The 16,029-nt window shown below is 51.7% G+C and overlaps 2 protein-coding genes across 7 annotated transcripts; both read right to left on the reverse strand.

Moving 5' to 3' along the window:
• Positions 1 to 361: 361 nt before the first annotated feature.
• Positions 362 to 4,261, reverse strand: TICAM1 (TIR domain containing adaptor molecule 1). 4 transcript variants are annotated; one of them, XM_084499153.1, is made up of 3 exons: positions 4,099 to 4,261; positions 3,512 to 3,630; positions 362 to 3,027 (listed from the first exon to the last, which is right to left on the reverse strand). In XM_084499153.1, exon 3 carries the CDS (start codon positions 2,939 to 2,941, stop codon positions 632 to 634), a length of 2,310 nt encoding a protein of 769 aa, XP_084355279.1. In that variant the 5' UTR covers positions 2,942 to 3,027; positions 3,512 to 3,630; positions 4,099 to 4,261; the 3' UTR covers positions 362 to 631. The 4 variants fall into 4 exon arrangements, with proteins under 4 accessions (XP_084355279.1, XP_084355280.1, XP_084355281.1 ...); XM_084499154.1 differs by having other exon boundaries at positions 3,512 to 3,750; XM_084499155.1 differs by having other exon boundaries at positions 3,512 to 3,789.
• A 373-nt stretch (positions 4,262 to 4,634) lies between these two features.
• LOC311424202 (uncharacterized protein) lies at positions 4,635 to 14,594 on the reverse strand. 3 transcript variants are annotated; one of them, XM_084499158.1, is made up of 8 exons: positions 14,567 to 14,594; positions 9,841 to 9,914; positions 9,158 to 9,353; positions 8,484 to 8,566; positions 7,097 to 8,159; positions 6,463 to 6,659; positions 6,138 to 6,266; positions 4,635 to 6,048 (listed from the first exon to the last, which is right to left on the reverse strand). In XM_084499158.1, the coding sequence occupies exons 2-8, from the start codon at positions 9,895 to 9,897 to the stop codon at positions 5,485 to 5,487; spliced, it is 2,289 nt and encodes a 762-aa protein (XP_084355284.1). In that variant the 5' UTR covers positions 9,898 to 9,914; positions 14,567 to 14,594; the 3' UTR covers positions 4,635 to 5,484. The 3 variants fall into 3 exon arrangements, with proteins under 3 accessions (XP_084355284.1, XP_084355285.1, XP_084355283.1); XM_084499159.1 differs by having other exon boundaries at positions 4,635 to 6,045; positions 9,841 to 9,973; positions 14,567 to 14,585; XM_084499157.1 differs by having other exon boundaries at positions 9,841 to 9,973; positions 14,567 to 14,585.
• Between the last annotated feature and the right edge of the window lie 1,435 nt (positions 14,595 to 16,029).

The following is a 16,029-nucleotide window of genomic DNA, read 5'->3' on the forward strand; positions in this document are numbered from 1 at the left end:
TTTGTGCAGCTTCCCAGGCTGGGACAGGGTGGGGGAAATGGCGCTGCTGCAAGGAGAGCACGCCGTGCACACGAAGTAAGCATTGGTACAAAGGGCCAGCAGCATACCGCGCTACCAGGAGCAGAGAGGACTGCCAGAAGAACACCCCGTGGTGCTGAGCACCGTGACTGGAGGCCACAGTGACTCCCCAAAGCATCCCCTGAAGGTTTTTTCCTCAAATCACTTGGTCAGCACCCGGCTATGAAGCAGAGCCCAGCTGTGCCATCTCCCCACGCCCCCACTCCAGAGGTACGACCGTGCCGAGCCCTTTTCCAGCCATCCCCAACTGCCCCTTTCCTAGTTCTGCAGGAAAGAACTGGAGAAAGACAAATCAATTAAAATTTATTTCTAAAACCTCCCAGTAACCCTCAGAAAATCAGGAAAAGAGTTTTCTAAGTTAGTTGAAAATAAGCACATGGATGGTAGTCCCAGGAGAGTGCACCCTCTTTTGTCCAGTGCAACAGAAGGTGGTTTTCTCCTGTGCTCCCAGAAACAGCACCTTTTACCCCCAGTTCCAGCAGAATTAATATAATCTAGGGTTTGAAATGAAATGTGAATGTCTCTGGCCCTGGCTGACCTCCTGCATCTCTGATCAAGAGTTCTCCGTGGATTCTTTCTCACTGTCCTGCGGGGCTGCTGCGGCGGTTTCCACCTGCATGGTGTTGTGGTTCCCAATCTGAACCATTCGAGCGTGCTGGATGATGATGGGCTGGGCACCCCCTGCCTCTGGCATGGCGTTGTGGGAGCCTGACGGGAGATGAAACGGTTGGGAAGGAGAGGGGCCCAGCTGGGCAGCCTGGTGAGGAGCTGGGGGAGGCGGGTACGTGGCAGCAGGGGGACAGGACGTGGCCCAAGGGGGACAGCACTGCTGGGGCAACTGGTGAGGCACGAACTGTCCCAGCTGCTGCCACGGTGTTTCTGACAGAGGCACCTGGGGAAAGGAGCTGAGGTTCAGGGCACCCAAGTTCTGCAGGGTTTGGCAGTGATCCTTAAACAGCTGTTGTCTCCTTTTGTGCTCTCGGACTTGCTGTATCTGGCACCACATGGCTTTCCTCTCGTTGATCTTGCTGGTGGTGAAGGTGTTCTTCACTACCCTGGCAAACCCGAGGGAGTTCTCATCCAAGGGCACCAGCACGCTGAGGATGCTGGGGATCTCGCTGCGCTCCAGGGGGTTTTCCTTGGGTACAAAAGGGATGACCGAGTTGTGCTTGGATGGTCGCTGGATGGACTCCATCAGAGCTGAGTTTGTTTCAAACATGCACAGGTGGCACAGGAAGTTCCTGGTCAGCAGGAGGATGATGAAAGCTGAGTTCTCCAAAGCATCCTGAAAGCAGGTCAGGCGGCCGTGTCCTGCCACGAGGAAGTCCTCGCAGAACGTAGCACCGTTGGGAACCCCCATGCTCTCCAGCAGGTTCTTCACCCGACAGGCAACGTGCTCGTCTTCCCCAGCATGCAGAATAACAAAAGTGAAGAACTTTCTCTCTCCACTGTCTGGCTCTGCTGCCGATGCTGCTTTGGCAGTTTGGAAAGGAGGAGGGCAGGCTGGAGAAGGGGGTGAGTGGAAGGGAGAAGGATGTGGTAAGCTGTAAGGGGTAGCATAAAGAGGAGGGGAAGGGGTTGAAGAGGAGTAGGTATGAGGAGGAAAAGAACTGGCTGAAGTGGAAGCAGGTGCAGAGCTGGAAGTGCTCACTGGAACAGAGGAGTCCTTTGTGGGCACGCAGGCAGGACCAGCGTCCACTGTGGGTCTTGAATCAGGAAGACCTGCAGATAGTTCTTGCTTTTGGTCTCTGCTTTCTTTTGGTGCTGGCGGCTCTGCTGGCGCTATGCTGGAAACGTCGCTGGTTTCAACGGGTTGGCTGACAGCACCTAGCGTGGGCAGCGGTGTTTCAGGAATGGGGAGAGACGGGTGGCAGGAACTGACCTGCACAGCCGCCTCCTCCTGGGGGACCTGGGCATTTGTGTCCAGCCCGGGATGAGCGCTGGAGCAGCTTCCCCTGCCCGTTTCCTGCAGGCTGTGGCTCTGCCTGCCTTCAGCAGGCTGCCTCACGCTGCTGCTGTCCTTGTCACACAGCTGGCTGGGCTCACGGGAAGGAGGCTGCATGCAAAAAACAGCTGTGGGCGATTCACTGATCTGGAGATTGGTCAGAGAAGCAGAGCTCAGTGAGGAGTGCAAGGTCCTTGGGCCTGAGAGGTCTGAGGCAGCTCTAATCTGCACCGGGGAGCTTTTTGCCATGCTGTTTGGGATGGTCTTCTGGAGAAATCCTGTGCTCACATCAGATCTCAGTGTCTGAAACTTGCTGTCGCAACCCCCAGTGCTGATAGCTGGGCCAAATTTTTCCTGCTCCCCAGCCAGGACGCTGTTTTGTGAATCCCTCTGAGCATCCCCGCTGGCACTGCAGGCTGTGGTGGCAGCCTGGTCAGCTCTGACCACAGCTTCGTGACTGCACAGTTCTTCCTTTGCCAGCAGCGAGTAGATCTGTGCCAGAAGTGCCATGGCTCCTGCATCCAGCTGGGGGGGCTGCAAATTCTCCCCATCTTTCTGCAGTCCTGCAGGGCCCAGTTTGGTCTGGTGGATATACAAGGCTGCCCGGTCATCTCCTAGGGCATTCAGACAAATTCTTGCCTCTGCTTCTTGTCCCAGAGTGAGCAGGACCATGGCTTGCAGTAGTGTGCTGCTGCGCCCAGATACCAAATGCTTCAGTTTATATTTGAGGCTAAGGAGTTTATCTGGTGGGATCTGGGATAGAATATTAAGAACGTCCTCAAAGCTTGGCTGGAACTTGATGCTCTGTGCCATCTCATCAGCTCGTGGCCCAGATGCTGGACTGAAGCAGCATGAATGGAAAAAGCATATTACAGCATTTGGAGCTCTGTGCTTTGTGATGTCCTGGTTGTACTTCATGTGCTGCACAAACAGGAGCTCTTTGCTGCTCAGGGACTCATCTCAGAACTGGGACGGCTGCGTCCTGAAGAAGGGGCCAGATGAACCTGTGGAAAGAACACAGCGCAACACGATCAGAAACAGTGAGGCGGGGAGCTCCCAGGCTCATCCTCACAGCTCTGACATATTTTTGCATCCATTTAGTGCTTACAAATATACCAGCGCATGTGACGTGCTCCACGCATTGCTCCAACTCTGTTAAGCAAAGAACAAGCTCTGCGCTTTCCTATCACGTTAGTTCTAGCTGTTTTCAAATAACTGCTAAACTAATAACCTGTGTGGGTACATCCAAGCACCCATCTCCTCCAGGGCAGTGGCTGATGCCAGGGGCATCACAGGCTCCTTGCAGTGGGCAGCTGGGGAATAAAGCGTGCCTGGAGGAACCCCTTCCAAACCACTCACTCCCTGCCAGGACGTTGATGGCCCGTAGCCCAACAAATCTGCTCTGAGGGTATCTAATGTCACTGTGGACATTGACACGATCTCTGTCTGCATCTAATCCCTGAGCTCCCTTAAAACCTTCGCACTCACCAGAGCCGGCTGAGCGGGGTGAAATGAATCGGCAGCGCTGACGGTACCGGAGAGCAGTGGTGCTGGCAGCCCGAGGGATGCTCACGGAGGCTCCTCACAGCATGATGGACACGCTCCCTCTATTTAAAGGAAGCCGTGGTGTTTAAAAATAGCACCCAGCCGGGGAAAGTTTGTAATTTCAAGTTGTTTACATCTCCCCAAAATCCTCTAATTGCATAATGAGTGAGCTCAAGCCGAACCTGAGGAAGTGAACGGCGCCTTCAATGAAATGTCTGATTCTGTGAAGCGGAGGAAAGGGAGGAAAGGAGAGAAAGGCCGGGCACTCGAAACGGCAGACGGAGGACTTTGAAACCCGGCGGTGCCCTTCCGCTGTGACTCAGCGAGAGGCCCGGCTTTCACCCCAATTTCTGCCACCTCTCACCGTGCCCCCCAACCGCTTCACCCCACCGTGAGGGGCAGAGCCCCGGCGTGCCCCCGCTCCCGCGGAGCCCAGCACCTTTTTTTTTTTTTTTTTTTTTTTACACCTTTTTCCCCCCGTTTTGTTACCGCCCCCCTCGGCGGCGGGGATGGGGCCGGGGCCGGCCTACCTGCGGCGGGTCCTGCTCCGGCCTCCCCGGGGCCGCCTCGCCGCAAATCCCGGCCGGGCCTCGGCCTCCGGGTCTCGGCCTCTCCTCGCCCAGCCCGGGCTGGGGCCAGGCCCTGGGAGCCCGCGAGGAAGCGGCGGGGCCCGGCCGGGGCGAGGCCTCAGGGCCGGGGCGGAGCGGGCCCGGGCTCCTGCAGCCACTCGGGTGCAGGCCCAGCCTCCCCCTGGAGGACTCGTGGAGATTTTAAAATGTTTAATGAAGTGTTTAAGCCAAGCTGGCGAGCCTGGGCACCGGTGTTTTCCTCTAGCGAGAGGCTGTCGGCATTGCTTCTGGGATGGCATTGTGAAACGGTTGAGAGGAACCTGATACTGCAGGGTACAGGGACAGACAGCCCTACCAAAATCCTTTTCTTCCTGAATTTGAAGCAGATAGTAGACCCACTAAGAGCATTTGGGTTAAAATAATGAGAAGGGAGTTGTTAAACGCAAGCTTCCCACCCCCCACTGCTAAAGGAAAGATCACAATGCTGCAGCTTTACAGACAGAGAAGAAACACGTTTATTTGACAGCAGTTCAAGCTTTATTTTGAAGCCTCTTGCCATTACTCTAATCCTAGGATAAAATAAGTTGTATTACAGATGACAAGGTATTGTTTGCTTGGAAAAAATAGTAGTATCTATCTCTATTTTAATGACTGAATATCTATAAACATGGCAGAATAACTCCTGGCAAAAGCTGCAAAATACATCACTGACAGAGGTACACACAGAGGATTCCTGAAATCACTTACATGACTAGGAAAGACAGTCCCACTGCAAACTGGCACCCTTAAGAGAAAAATCCCACCTTGCCAAGTGTTTCTTCTGTGAAAAACCACCTGTTTTGCTGAGAAGTCTCTTTTGAGAAGAAGCCTCTTGCTCCCAGCTGTTCCTGGTCTGCTGCAGGGCTCAGATTCTCAGGAAGCACAACAGCCAGAAAGGAAGTAGTGTCTGTAGTTTTAAACTTGTAGGAGGGAAACTCTACTAAATGTCAAGTGCAGTATCTTCTTTAAAATCTCCACAGTTTGGATGAATTCATTAAAAACCCACCATTAAAACTAACTTGAGACCACTTCTCACCCAGAGTTAGGCACTCACACACAGCTGTGCTGCCTTAAAAGTCCCAAGGACAGGCCCTCCAAGTCCCCTTTCAGAGCAGCATGCTTAAAAAAAAAAAAAATAAAATCAAGATATGGAATCACCCCTGCTTGGTTATCAAGTCTCGCAAACTACATCTTACTGTACGCTCAGCCTGGGACAGGCACTCTTGGCATGATCAGCAGTTGGGTGCAAGATTAAAAGACCAAGTCACATTCTAGCCAAGGGGCCTTGGCCAGAGAGGATGGAATTTTTCAGAGATCTTCCTTTGGTGCATTAGTTACTAGCTCCTTTGCAGCCAATGCAACCTCCATTTCCACTTCCATGTCTCTCTCTAGCTTCTCTTCTATCTTCTCTAGCACTTCACACACTTCCCCCAGAATTGTTTTTGCTCCCTTTGGTTCTTCAGGCATCTTAGCCATCTCCTCTGATGTAGCAGCCTTTTCCAAGGCAGGACATTTTATCTCAGTTGCATCTTTCTTCTCCTTTCTGCTATCCTCTTTCACTCTTGCCCTGAAGGGACCCACCAGCCAGTTAAGAGGGATGTTCTGAGTTACATACTGGAGCAGGTCATTTAGAGACCTCTGGGCTTCTACCACATAGTCCCGACTCTCAGCCAGGGTGGTGCTAGACAGGTCATGGAAGGACTTAGCACCGGAAAAAGAAGTGTGGAGCTTCCGGATATTTCGAGTGGCCTGATGCACAGCTTCTTGAATGTCGCTGGGGAGGCCATGGATGCTGACTTTCAGATTCTCATAAGCACGTTGTAGCTGCTGGGTGATGATATGCAGCATAGTTAAAGTCCGTGATTCTATCTGCTGGGAAAGAAATATAGCTCAACTACTATAGCAGATGAGATGCACACCATCCACAAGAGGCCTGATTACATACACCTGCATGGGTATACCTCTGCCTGGGAGGCTGTTTGAACTTGGGGTCCCTTGGATTGGGTCAGGCTCCAGTCCACCCACAGCTGATGGAGCTTCTCTTGAGCATCCAGAAGCTTCTGGCCAACCTCCTTTTTCACAGATTCAATCTGATGGGAAAAATGAGATGAAGTTGGATTGCAAGCACATACAATCAGTGAAGCAGAAGCAGTCCTAAGCACTTCAGACAGGGAGAGGCCCAGAAGGGCATACAGCTGGGTGCAGGATGGAAGAAGCACCTACATCTGGCTATTACAGCAGGAAGACTACAGATGGAAGGAAAAGGGAAAAAAAACATGTTGGTACCAAGTTTATTGCCAGCTGTAGTTGCGAGAGTGTGTTCTGGAGTCTTTGCTTAACATGCTGCAGCTTGTTCAGGGAGTGCTGGTAGGCTCTGTGGCGGACTTTGTTAGAGAGGGAACCCAGACGAACGAAGTAACTCTGCTGCTGTTTCTGCTCCTCCACAGAAGCCATACCAAATCCCTCAGCAGTGGCAAGTTTACCTGGAGGAAATAAGAACAGAGATGTAGCTGTGCTCCACTCCCCCAGCTGCAAAGAGCAGGGAAAAAAAAAAAAAAGAGGTAAGAGCTCCCATTGTAAGACACGAAGGCTGAAGCTTGCTGTATAAACACCAGGCGTTTGCAGTTGCTCAGATGTTAAAGGTAGGCTAGTCCCCACTCAGGGTTCTCTCCAGATAAACAGACTTGACAGATAGGTTGAAGCAGACACCCATAGATTTGTCTTGAGGCTAAAGGGCAAGAAGCAGCTAGCAAATGCTTGAACTCTGTCCTGTAGCACGTGGACAGTCAGTGTTGACAAAGCCAAGTTGATGACAAATTCAGAGCTACCTGCCTACTTCAGGTGACTTGCAGCATCAGGTGCTCTCTAGTCACGTAGGAAAGGCTTTGCATTTACAACCGCCAGCCAACCATTTTCTCACCTAGTTCCTCTTGTGTCATGGGGAGGTAGTGATCCACCAGATCTTCTGATATGCCCAGGACAGATTCTACACCACCTGCCACTGCTTGGCCCACCGCCCTGGCTTTGCTTACACTGTTGTTCACCACTGTATTAGTGATATCCACACTCTCCTGGATGGCCTCTCTGCTCTGCTCAAGGGCTGTGTTTATTTTGCTAGTTATGGTGTTAAACGCAGCATCCAGGGCTGTATTGACCGTAGAAGTGACCACTGATTTGGTCTTCTCAACACCATCCTGAACAGCCACTTTAGTTAGATCCACTGCCTCTGTCACCTTGTTGGTCACCAGTTCCTTGGCCCCCTGGGCAGCCTCCACAGCATTGACAATAGTAGATGCCACTGCAGACTTGGTCAGCCCGACGCTCTCCTCCACAATGTGCTTACTCAGGTCCACAGCCTCCGTCACCTTGTTGGTCATGAGCTCCTTGGCACCCTGGGCAGCCTCCACAGCACTGGCAATAGTGGAAGCAACCGCAGACTTGGTCAGCCCAACGCTGTCCTCCACGATGTGTTTAGTGAGGTCTACTGCTTCAGTCACCTTGTTGGTCATGAGCTCCTTAGCCCCCTGGGCAGCCTCCACAGCATTGACAATCGTGGAAGCAACTGCAGACTTGGTCAGGCCAATGCTGTCCTCCACAATGTGCTTACTCAGGTCCACAGCCTCCGTCACCTTGTTGGTCATGAGCTCCTTGGCCCCCTGAGCAGCCTCCACAGCATTGACAATAGTAGATGCCACTGCAGACTTGGTCAGGCCAATGCTGTCCTCCACGATGTGCTTAGTGAGGTCTACTGCTTCAGTCACCTTGTTGGTCATGAGCTCCTTGGCACCCTGGGCGGCCTCCACAGCACTGCTAACACTGGAGGCCACCACTGACCTGGTCAGCTTAACGCTGTCCCCAACAACATTTTTTGTGAGATCCACAGCTTCAGTCACTTTATCAGCCACTGCTTCTTTCGCCTCACAGGCGGCATCCATGGCAGATATCACTTTGGTGGAAACCAGCTGCTTGGTGTCTGAGATTACCTACAACAGGAAGGGGCAAAGAGATTTTTTTTTTTTCCTGAAATAAGCCCTGAAGTAGCTTTTGCACATGGCTAAACTGTGCTCGTGCTCTTGTAAATACAGGTGCATTTTCCCAGTGTCCCACAAGGCTGTGTTCATTCCCACATGCTGAAGACATATCCCCAACCCTTATCAGCTAGCAACAAGTCCCCTAGCCCATACCAGGGACTCATCTCACAAAGCAGTGCTGCTCGAGTTTATTTCCCCAAGCTCTTCTTTACACGTAAGAGTTCCAAAAAGCAAGAGAACAAGCCACGGCTTCCCCAGGAAAAGCTTTTACTTTACCTTATCTGCTGGCTGTTGAAGGAAAGGCAAGTTCTCCTCCAGCTGATTCAATCCTTTACAAGCATATTCATTTACAAGTGCAACTAGACAAAAAGGAGAGGTACCAGTTTAGTCTTCAGTTTGGAAAGGGATTTTTGACCCTAAAATGGCCAACATGGGATACTTATGAACACAAAATCACTGCTCTGGGGTGCAGTGTGTGTGGGGTGTCTCATTAAGAAGTGAGCAAGCCTTTCAGTTCAAGCAGGTTCAGTCTCCATTTTGCCTTCCCAGCTTTCTAGCAATTGGCTGCTCCTCACTCCAAGTGCAGTACAGTCCTTGTCTCTGGTGAGCAGGACAGTTAAAGGGTTGGGATAAGAGACTGAGCAATATCCAGAAGGGACACTGATACTACCATATGGGATGTTGAAAGCTTGGAGCAGTGAAAGAAAGGCGAGGAGTTTTTCCTGACTCAAAGAACCCACAGACAGGAGGCCAGACTACTTCTGCTAGCAATATCATGTCCATCCAACTCAGTGGATTTATTGAGCAGCGGGGAATAGGGGATGACTCAGTGCTGTGATTAATGTGAACAGTGTGCTGAAGGAGATGGATGTCACCTGACAGGCCCCTGAAGCTCCCCTGCCACCTACTCCCTTCCGTGCAGGGAGGGTCTCCCCAGCCTCCTTGCTTACTTTGTGGCTCGAGCTGGTTCAGTATGGGCTGTGCCCCACCGACCACACTCCCTACTGCAACAGCAGCCACAGTCTCAGCCACGTTGCAGACGCCGCTGAGGCAAGGATGGGTCTCCTTGGTGTGGTTGTAGGCAGACGAGACCAGGTTGAATGCAGAGTTGAGCAAGGGCAGGCTGGTCACCCGATTGACAGCGCTCTAAAACCAGAGAGAAACAAGTGACTTCTGAGACCCAGCCTCAAGCTGAGGAGTGAATACAAGACATTAGAAGTTCCACAGCAACACCCAGTCCATCTCATCACCCTTTTTAAGTGCAGAGTTGAAGGGATTTGCCCAAAGACAAATCCTTGTCAGCAGCAAGCCAGGATTAGAAGTTGGAGCTGTACACTTGTCACTGCTGAGTCACTGGGTTTTAGCACTGTCAAGCCCAGATGTAGAAATAGGACTGATAACAGCTAACACTTCAGAATTATTTGCATTATTTGAGCCAGCCCTGGAATTTCTTCTTGAGCAAGAAAAGTTCGCTTCAGTACTGTGTTTAGATTTAACCACAGCTTCATTTGGTTCATTTTTCCTGCTACTCCCAGCCTGGTTTTGAGATGCTGACTCAAGTTAGCTAACCACCATAGCTGTCAGCAGGTAGTTTAACTGCTGCATGTTTGAGTACCCCCCGTCTGGCACCTACCTCTTGCTGCTGGTCCTCAGCCTCTGGCAGATTCTGCGTGGTCTTCTTTGATGCCATAGTGAAGTCAACTGCAGCTGAAATGTTAGAAGTAGTCACAGAGTACAACTTCAGTTTCCTCAAGTGAGCTACAGTCCTACCAAAACCATTGAAAAGCAGAGGGCAACAAAGTCAAGATCCAGCACAGTGCAGGAACTTTGTGGAATCACTAATTTTTCTTACAAGGAAGTGAGGATATTTGGGAGGCTCTATAAAGTATGGTGTCCACATGCTTCTACAGGACAGCTGTACTCAGTCCCATCCCTCAACCCCCACACAGCTAGATATTTTAAACAAAGCAGCCTACTTATTTTCTTACTGGTAAGATTTGTCTTGCTTTGAAGATGTGGTGTCAGAAGTAGGTGAGACCTTCTGCAGAGACAATGCGTAACGTTACAAAGATACTCCTGGTTCAGCTTCCCACTGCATGGGCTCTTCACTGCCCAAGGACTGGAAGAAAGGAAAGCTGCACCCTGCAGACGCAGGTTTAGTGGCATAAGCTACATGACCATTGCCTCAGATGTGACAGGTTACTGCTGTACTAAGCCCTGATGAAATCTAACTACCATAAGTTTTGAAATGAAAACTCAAATTACATAAGATGAACTCATTGTTTTAAACTCCATTATCATTGAACTATTGAAGAAACAACTGAACTTTCCCAATACTCCATTTTCATTTTAATTACTTGTTTTAGAGTAGTCCCACTATGCCTTTTTACCATCACTACCAACTCCAGCAACAGAAAGTCTCGCAGCTCTGGAAGAGGTATCAAAAATGTTTGATTTTTCCTAAAATGGCAGGTCACATTCTGCTGCTGTAGCATCTAGCCATCTACTTCAAAGCTTGTGTCCACATCCAGCTGAGCTGCTAGGAGAACTACAGGGCAAGTCTCTCCCTTACTTCCCTTGATACTAAGCCCTAGATGTGTTCTCATTACCTAACGAGACTACAGAAGTTGAAGTATAAAAGTGATGCAATATCTTGAATGAATATCAACCTCCCCAGCATGGAACTGGGTTTGTATCTGGACACTCCAGTGTCACGATAAATCCAAGATTACATCTCATCTTGCCTCAGGCAGGCACAGCAGGGACTTCAGCACACTTGCTCTTCATTGCAGTAGCTGCTTTCCTCACACACCAGTTAATCCCTGTTCTTACAACTCCTACAACATTTTCCAGTGGAAAAAAACAAACAGGATCCCCAAGCCAAGGACAACTCCAGGCTCCCAGGACAGACTTCACCAAAAAAAGCTGATTTGTGGCACTTTGTCATCAACTTTGACTTCAGTAAGATTCCCATTTGCTCTGGAAACCAGAAAGCTGGAGAACAAACAGTGACACAAACATTTTCTGGCTCTGGGCTGACAATACAACTAAGAAAATTCTCAGCAGGTAATACCATGGGCCTTGACAGCCCAGCAAGTCACATATGCAACTACTTGGCATTTTAGTGAGACTCAGACAGGGCAGGGATGCCAAACACCACCTGCCCACAGCAAGACGTATCACAGATAGGGATGTCCGTCCTCTCCAGTGGGAAACCCAGAGCCAGCACCCTTCTGGGCATTCCTGGTGACCAACCTGCCCAGCAGGCTGCCTAATATAACACCACGTGAAACACAGCTTGCACTTCAGCAGCCTGGGAAAACTTTTCTAGAAGATTGCTCCAAGCATAAACAGGGCTTGAGTGCAAAGCCTCAGTCCCAAAGTCCACATGGTTTGCTCACTTAGTAGCTGTTCTTGTGCTGCTGAGGAACAAATTTGTTTTTTAGAAGCTGAGTAGGCTGAATGAGTCTGCAGAGCTGTTGCAGGGCAAAGCACAACTATTTCAACACCATTCCAAACAACCCCTTGGCTGAGTTGCTTCACTTCTAGACAGGTGGAAGAAACTTAAACCACAGAATATCTTACCAGCCTCGGTGTCAGGGTTCGCATACAGAGAACAAACCAGAGAAGAAATACATTGAAATACTCTAGTTGCTAGCATAGATCAGGAGCAACTCCTTGGTTGATGTAAAAAAAAAAAAAAATAGGATGTTAGAATCAGCCTCTGAAGTACCAGAAGCCCACCTTAATTAGGGATGCCACTGGCAGTGACAATCCTCACAGCACAATCGTGTTAGAACAGGGTTTGCTCTCCTGTGGAGGAAGGCCCTGGGTGTGTTGCAATGCCAGCAGTTGTGCTGTGGACTCACCATGAGTCATATGGACAGTGTGGTTTTGTTTTCTCTTTCTGTGCTCTCCCCTGCACAAGTGCTGAGCAGCCCTCACTTTGCCCAGCAATCACAGGAAAGCCCAGCACTCTGAAGCTCCACAGCAGTTGTTTACACTCCTTTGAGAGAGGCAGAGCTTTGAGCCGGGGCAGTTGCAAACAGAAATCCCAGAGAAATCCGGTCTGCCAGCCCACAGCCCCACACAGGGGAAAACACGCAGGAAATTGAAAACAGCATCACCACTTGTTTGTTTCACACAACCGGGCAGTTCTCACGGCAGCTTCGTCTTGCCGATGGTTTCGTGCCATTGCTCCATGAGAAATGCTCAATCACCGCTGAAAAAAGTCCTCAAACCAGGTCGTTTCAGAAAGATGAAACCCAGGGCACGCTTCTGGCATGGCACAGTAACAACCTCTGGTCATTGCCCAACTCGGCACAAGCCTGAATGCAGTGGAAGAGCCCTGGCACCAGCACACCAAAGCTGCTGCCTGGGTCAGATATCACAGCCACTGCACTGCCTGGCAGAAGGGTACTTTCCTGCTGGGGATGCTCCCCTCATCTCTGCCTCTGACTGCCCCGCATAAGCAGACATAAAACTAGGTCTTTAACACACAGAAGGTTTTATTTTTCCCTGCTGATACAAGCTCTGCCCCACAAAGCTAGCCTGTGTGACATTGCCCTGTGGACAGAGAGGTGGCATGTTGAAGAGAAAGAAGTCTCTTTAATTATTTTATTTTGGGAAAAGTGATTGAGCCATTGAGCATATTGAACTAGCATGCTTAGTTCAATAGCTTAACTGGCAGTTCCTTAATGAGCATTAAAAAACAAAGCTAATTTTAGCAATTTAGATATGAGCAAGTAGGGCTAATCAGAGCAGAGGTATTAATTTGTGGTTGAAGCACTCACTTGCGTTCTTTTCCAGATCTGCCAGCGATACCCCAGTTACCCTAAAAGCAGCCAGCAGAACAGGGTCACGGGATGCCTGCTGCAGGGGGAACAGCACTGCCCACAGCCAAGGGAGGTATTGCAAACACTCAGAGGGCAGAGTTAGATTTAGGACAGGAATTCAGTGATTTGGGCTTTGACCCTGGGACATAAGATTCAGGATCGCTGGCAGGATTACAGCTCTACCACCTTTCCAGAAAGGTCAGCAGAATTAGGGAACCTCAAAGACTAGAGACACTATTTTAGTGAGAGGCAGGGGTCGCTCACACCCCCAGTTCCAAGGGGGATCAGACATCACATCCAGTGGCTTTTACTAAGCATTTCCTTGAGACAGTTAATGTTTAAGCTACCCAAGCTCCTAGAAAACCCTGTTCCTTCTTTCCCAAAGTAGGACAGCTCCTGGGCTTTCCCATATTTTCCATCTACAGATTATACCACAAACACAGAGCTCCCAGGGCTCTGGGCTGCACCTGCAACTTGCAGAGCAAGAAACATGCCCCGCTGGCTCATTAACAGCCACTTTAATCCAGCAGTTTCAGCAGAACCAACTCCAGAAACAAAGTCCTTCACAGCCACACCGCTCCACACAGCCACAAAGAATCCTGTTAGTCTTGAGAAACACCAAGCGAGTTCATCAAGTGCTCATTCCAACCAGCCAGCATGAACGGTGCAGGGCCGCAGCCTCCCTCTGCAGACAGGGCTGCTCTTGAGCAAGGGAGAAGTCACCTTGTCACTCCAGCCCTCCCCTTCGTTAACGCCATTAGCATGCCTACGCTGCTGATCATCCCTGGGAGGTAGCTGCAGGCAGGTCTGGCGGCGCTGTCAACAGGAAGGGAATGCCCAGCTGATCGCAGGTCAGCGGCGATGTCCCGTGGGGTGCCCACATCACGCGCTCCCCGCGTGGGACAGCCTCCTACAGACCCCTCGTCCTGCTTTGATCGCCACCAGCCAACACGCACGGAAGAGCTTTCAGACCTGCAGCTGCCTGCACGCGGCTCAGGGCTCTGTATGGCTGCCAAGAGCTCATCTCGGGGCTGGGAGAAGTCTGTAGGATGTATCTGGAGCCTTTCACCTCCTTCCCGAGGCACACCATGTGCAGCACAGACATTTGGAGATGCCACCTGCGGCTCTCGAGAAGCCCAGCTCAAGACATCCCTCCCCAAGTCCCCCTCCCAGCCCCAGACAGCAGAAAGCAGCACAGACAGCACACGGCCCCATGCTTTGCAGGGACCCAGAGCAGCCCCATGAGCAGAAATGAGGGAACCCAGCCCCCCAGCGGGGCTCTTACAGCCTCAGGGCTCTCCCCCAGCACCAGGAACCATTCCCAGAGATTGAGCCAGCTCAGACCCCAGCCCTCCACCCCAGTAGGGCTGCAAAGAGACCCCTACAGCAAGGTGCTGCAGACCCCCCGGGACAGCAGGAGCCACCCTTGGGGAGCCCCCAGTGCCCCCCACATGGGACCAAGCCACAACCCCCTCCCAGAACCCCAAACCCAAGCCCTTTCCCCAAACCCCAGCCCTGCCTCACCTGCCCACACAGCTCCAGCAGCACCAGCAGCACAGGTAGGACTGGGCCTCGCCCCGCTTAAATACCCCACGGGCCTGACGAGCAGCTGAGGGAGCCAATTGGGGCATGGCGGGCCCCTCCCTGGCCAATGGGGAGTGAGGGGTGGGAGCTGTGGGCATGGGGGGGGCTCCTCTGAGGGGCTTGGGGTGGGGGGGGCACGGGGCTGGGTGGTCCCCAATAGGGGGTGTGGGTGGCGGGGCCTCATGGGGGGGTCCTGTGGGACATGGGGACAGGGGGAGATGGGGATGGGGATGGGGTCAGGGTCAGGGGGAGATGGGGATGGGGTCAGGGGAGATGGGGATGGGGTCAGGGGGAGATGGGGATGGAGATGGGGATGGGGTCAGGGGAGATGGAGATGGGGTCAGAGATGGGGTCAGGGGAGATGGGCCTGCCCTGGTGGTTGGGGAGGGGGCCCGGCTGTCAGCCCCCCAAGTGCTGCTCCTGTGCCCACAGCCCCGCAGATATCTCAGAGCTGGGCGCTGCCACCCGCTGCCATGCTGTGCCAAAAGCAATTTCTTGTTTCTGAGAGCTCGGCGAGGCCCAGGCAGAGCGAGGTGTTCCTACAAACCCTCCAACAGTGTGCCCGTGCTGTTAGGGACGAGGGTCCTAGCGTGGGCTGTGCCCACCATGGGGTGAAACAAACCCAGCCTGGGGTTTGGTGCAGGTTGGGAGGTGCTGGAGCAGGATCCATCCTGCTGCCCTCCCATGCTGGGGTGTGCAGGGGCAGCCACCGGCGGCAGGCAGCTTGTCCTTGGGTTTTTTTGAAGAGTGGCTGTGTTAGCAGCCAGGAACATGGTTGGAAAGTGCTGGGGTTGGGCGGCCCAGCGTGCCTACAGCCGCTCTCGAGCCGCTCCTCACCTGGCACCGGGCACTGTGAAGAAGGCCCAGAGCAGCAGGCATGGGGGCTGTGACTCAGCCGTGGTGTTCCCTTGGCAAAGCTCTCCTGCCCTGCAGCCAGGGTGCTGAAACACCCAGGGGAGTAAGACGCCCTCCTGCTCAAAGCCGGTGGCTAGCTACGGCAAATAGGTGGTGAGGAGACGTGCTGCTTCTCAAGCTTGCAGTGATTTCCACAACAGGAGTCGCCTTCCATGTGTACACTTTGCAGAGTGCCCAGCAATGCAGGACTCTGAGCTCAGCTGGGGGAATTTGGGGCTCTTGAATTGAAATAATAAATAATGCGTTTTTTTTTTTTTTTTTTAGTCAATGTTTTGCTTTTCTGTTTGCATTTCATCTTCAGATCTCACAAGCTGCTTTGAAGCTATCAATTAAGCTTCCTGTTGTCTGTTTTTGGGATCCGTGGGGGAGGAAACTGAGGCACAGGTAAGAATTATCTAAGGTCTTCTAAAGCTATTAAACTGATTGAGTCACCTTGTTTTTGGCCAGTGGATGCAGCAGACCTTGGGTCTCTTCTCTGCATTGCCCAC

This window comes from Aythya ferina, assembly GCF_964211825.1.
Source record: "Aythya ferina genome assembly, chromosome: 26".
Classification (NCBI taxonomy): domain Eukaryota; kingdom Metazoa; phylum Chordata; class Aves; order Anseriformes; family Anatidae; genus Aythya; species Aythya ferina.

What these genes read in the sequence shown, in the direction of transcription:
- TICAM1 (XM_084499156.1), bottom strand. Translation starts at nt 2,941, where the DNA reads ATGAAGTACAACCAGGACATCACAAAGCACAGAGCTCCAAATGCTGTA.
- LOC311424202 (XM_084499158.1), bottom strand. Translation starts at nt 9,897, where the DNA reads ATGGCATCAAAGAAGACCACGCAGAATCTGCCAGAGGCTGAGGACCAG. An exon ending in TTCAACAGCCAGCAGATAAG is followed by an intron (nt 8,160 to 8,483) that starts GTAAAGTAAAAG and finishes TTCCTGTTGTAG; the next exon opens with GTAATCTCAGACACCAAGCA. An exon ending in AAACAGCCTCCCAGGCAGAG is followed by an intron (nt 6,049 to 6,137) that starts GTATACCCATGC and finishes TTTCTTTCCCAG; the next exon opens with CAGATAGAATCACGGACTTT.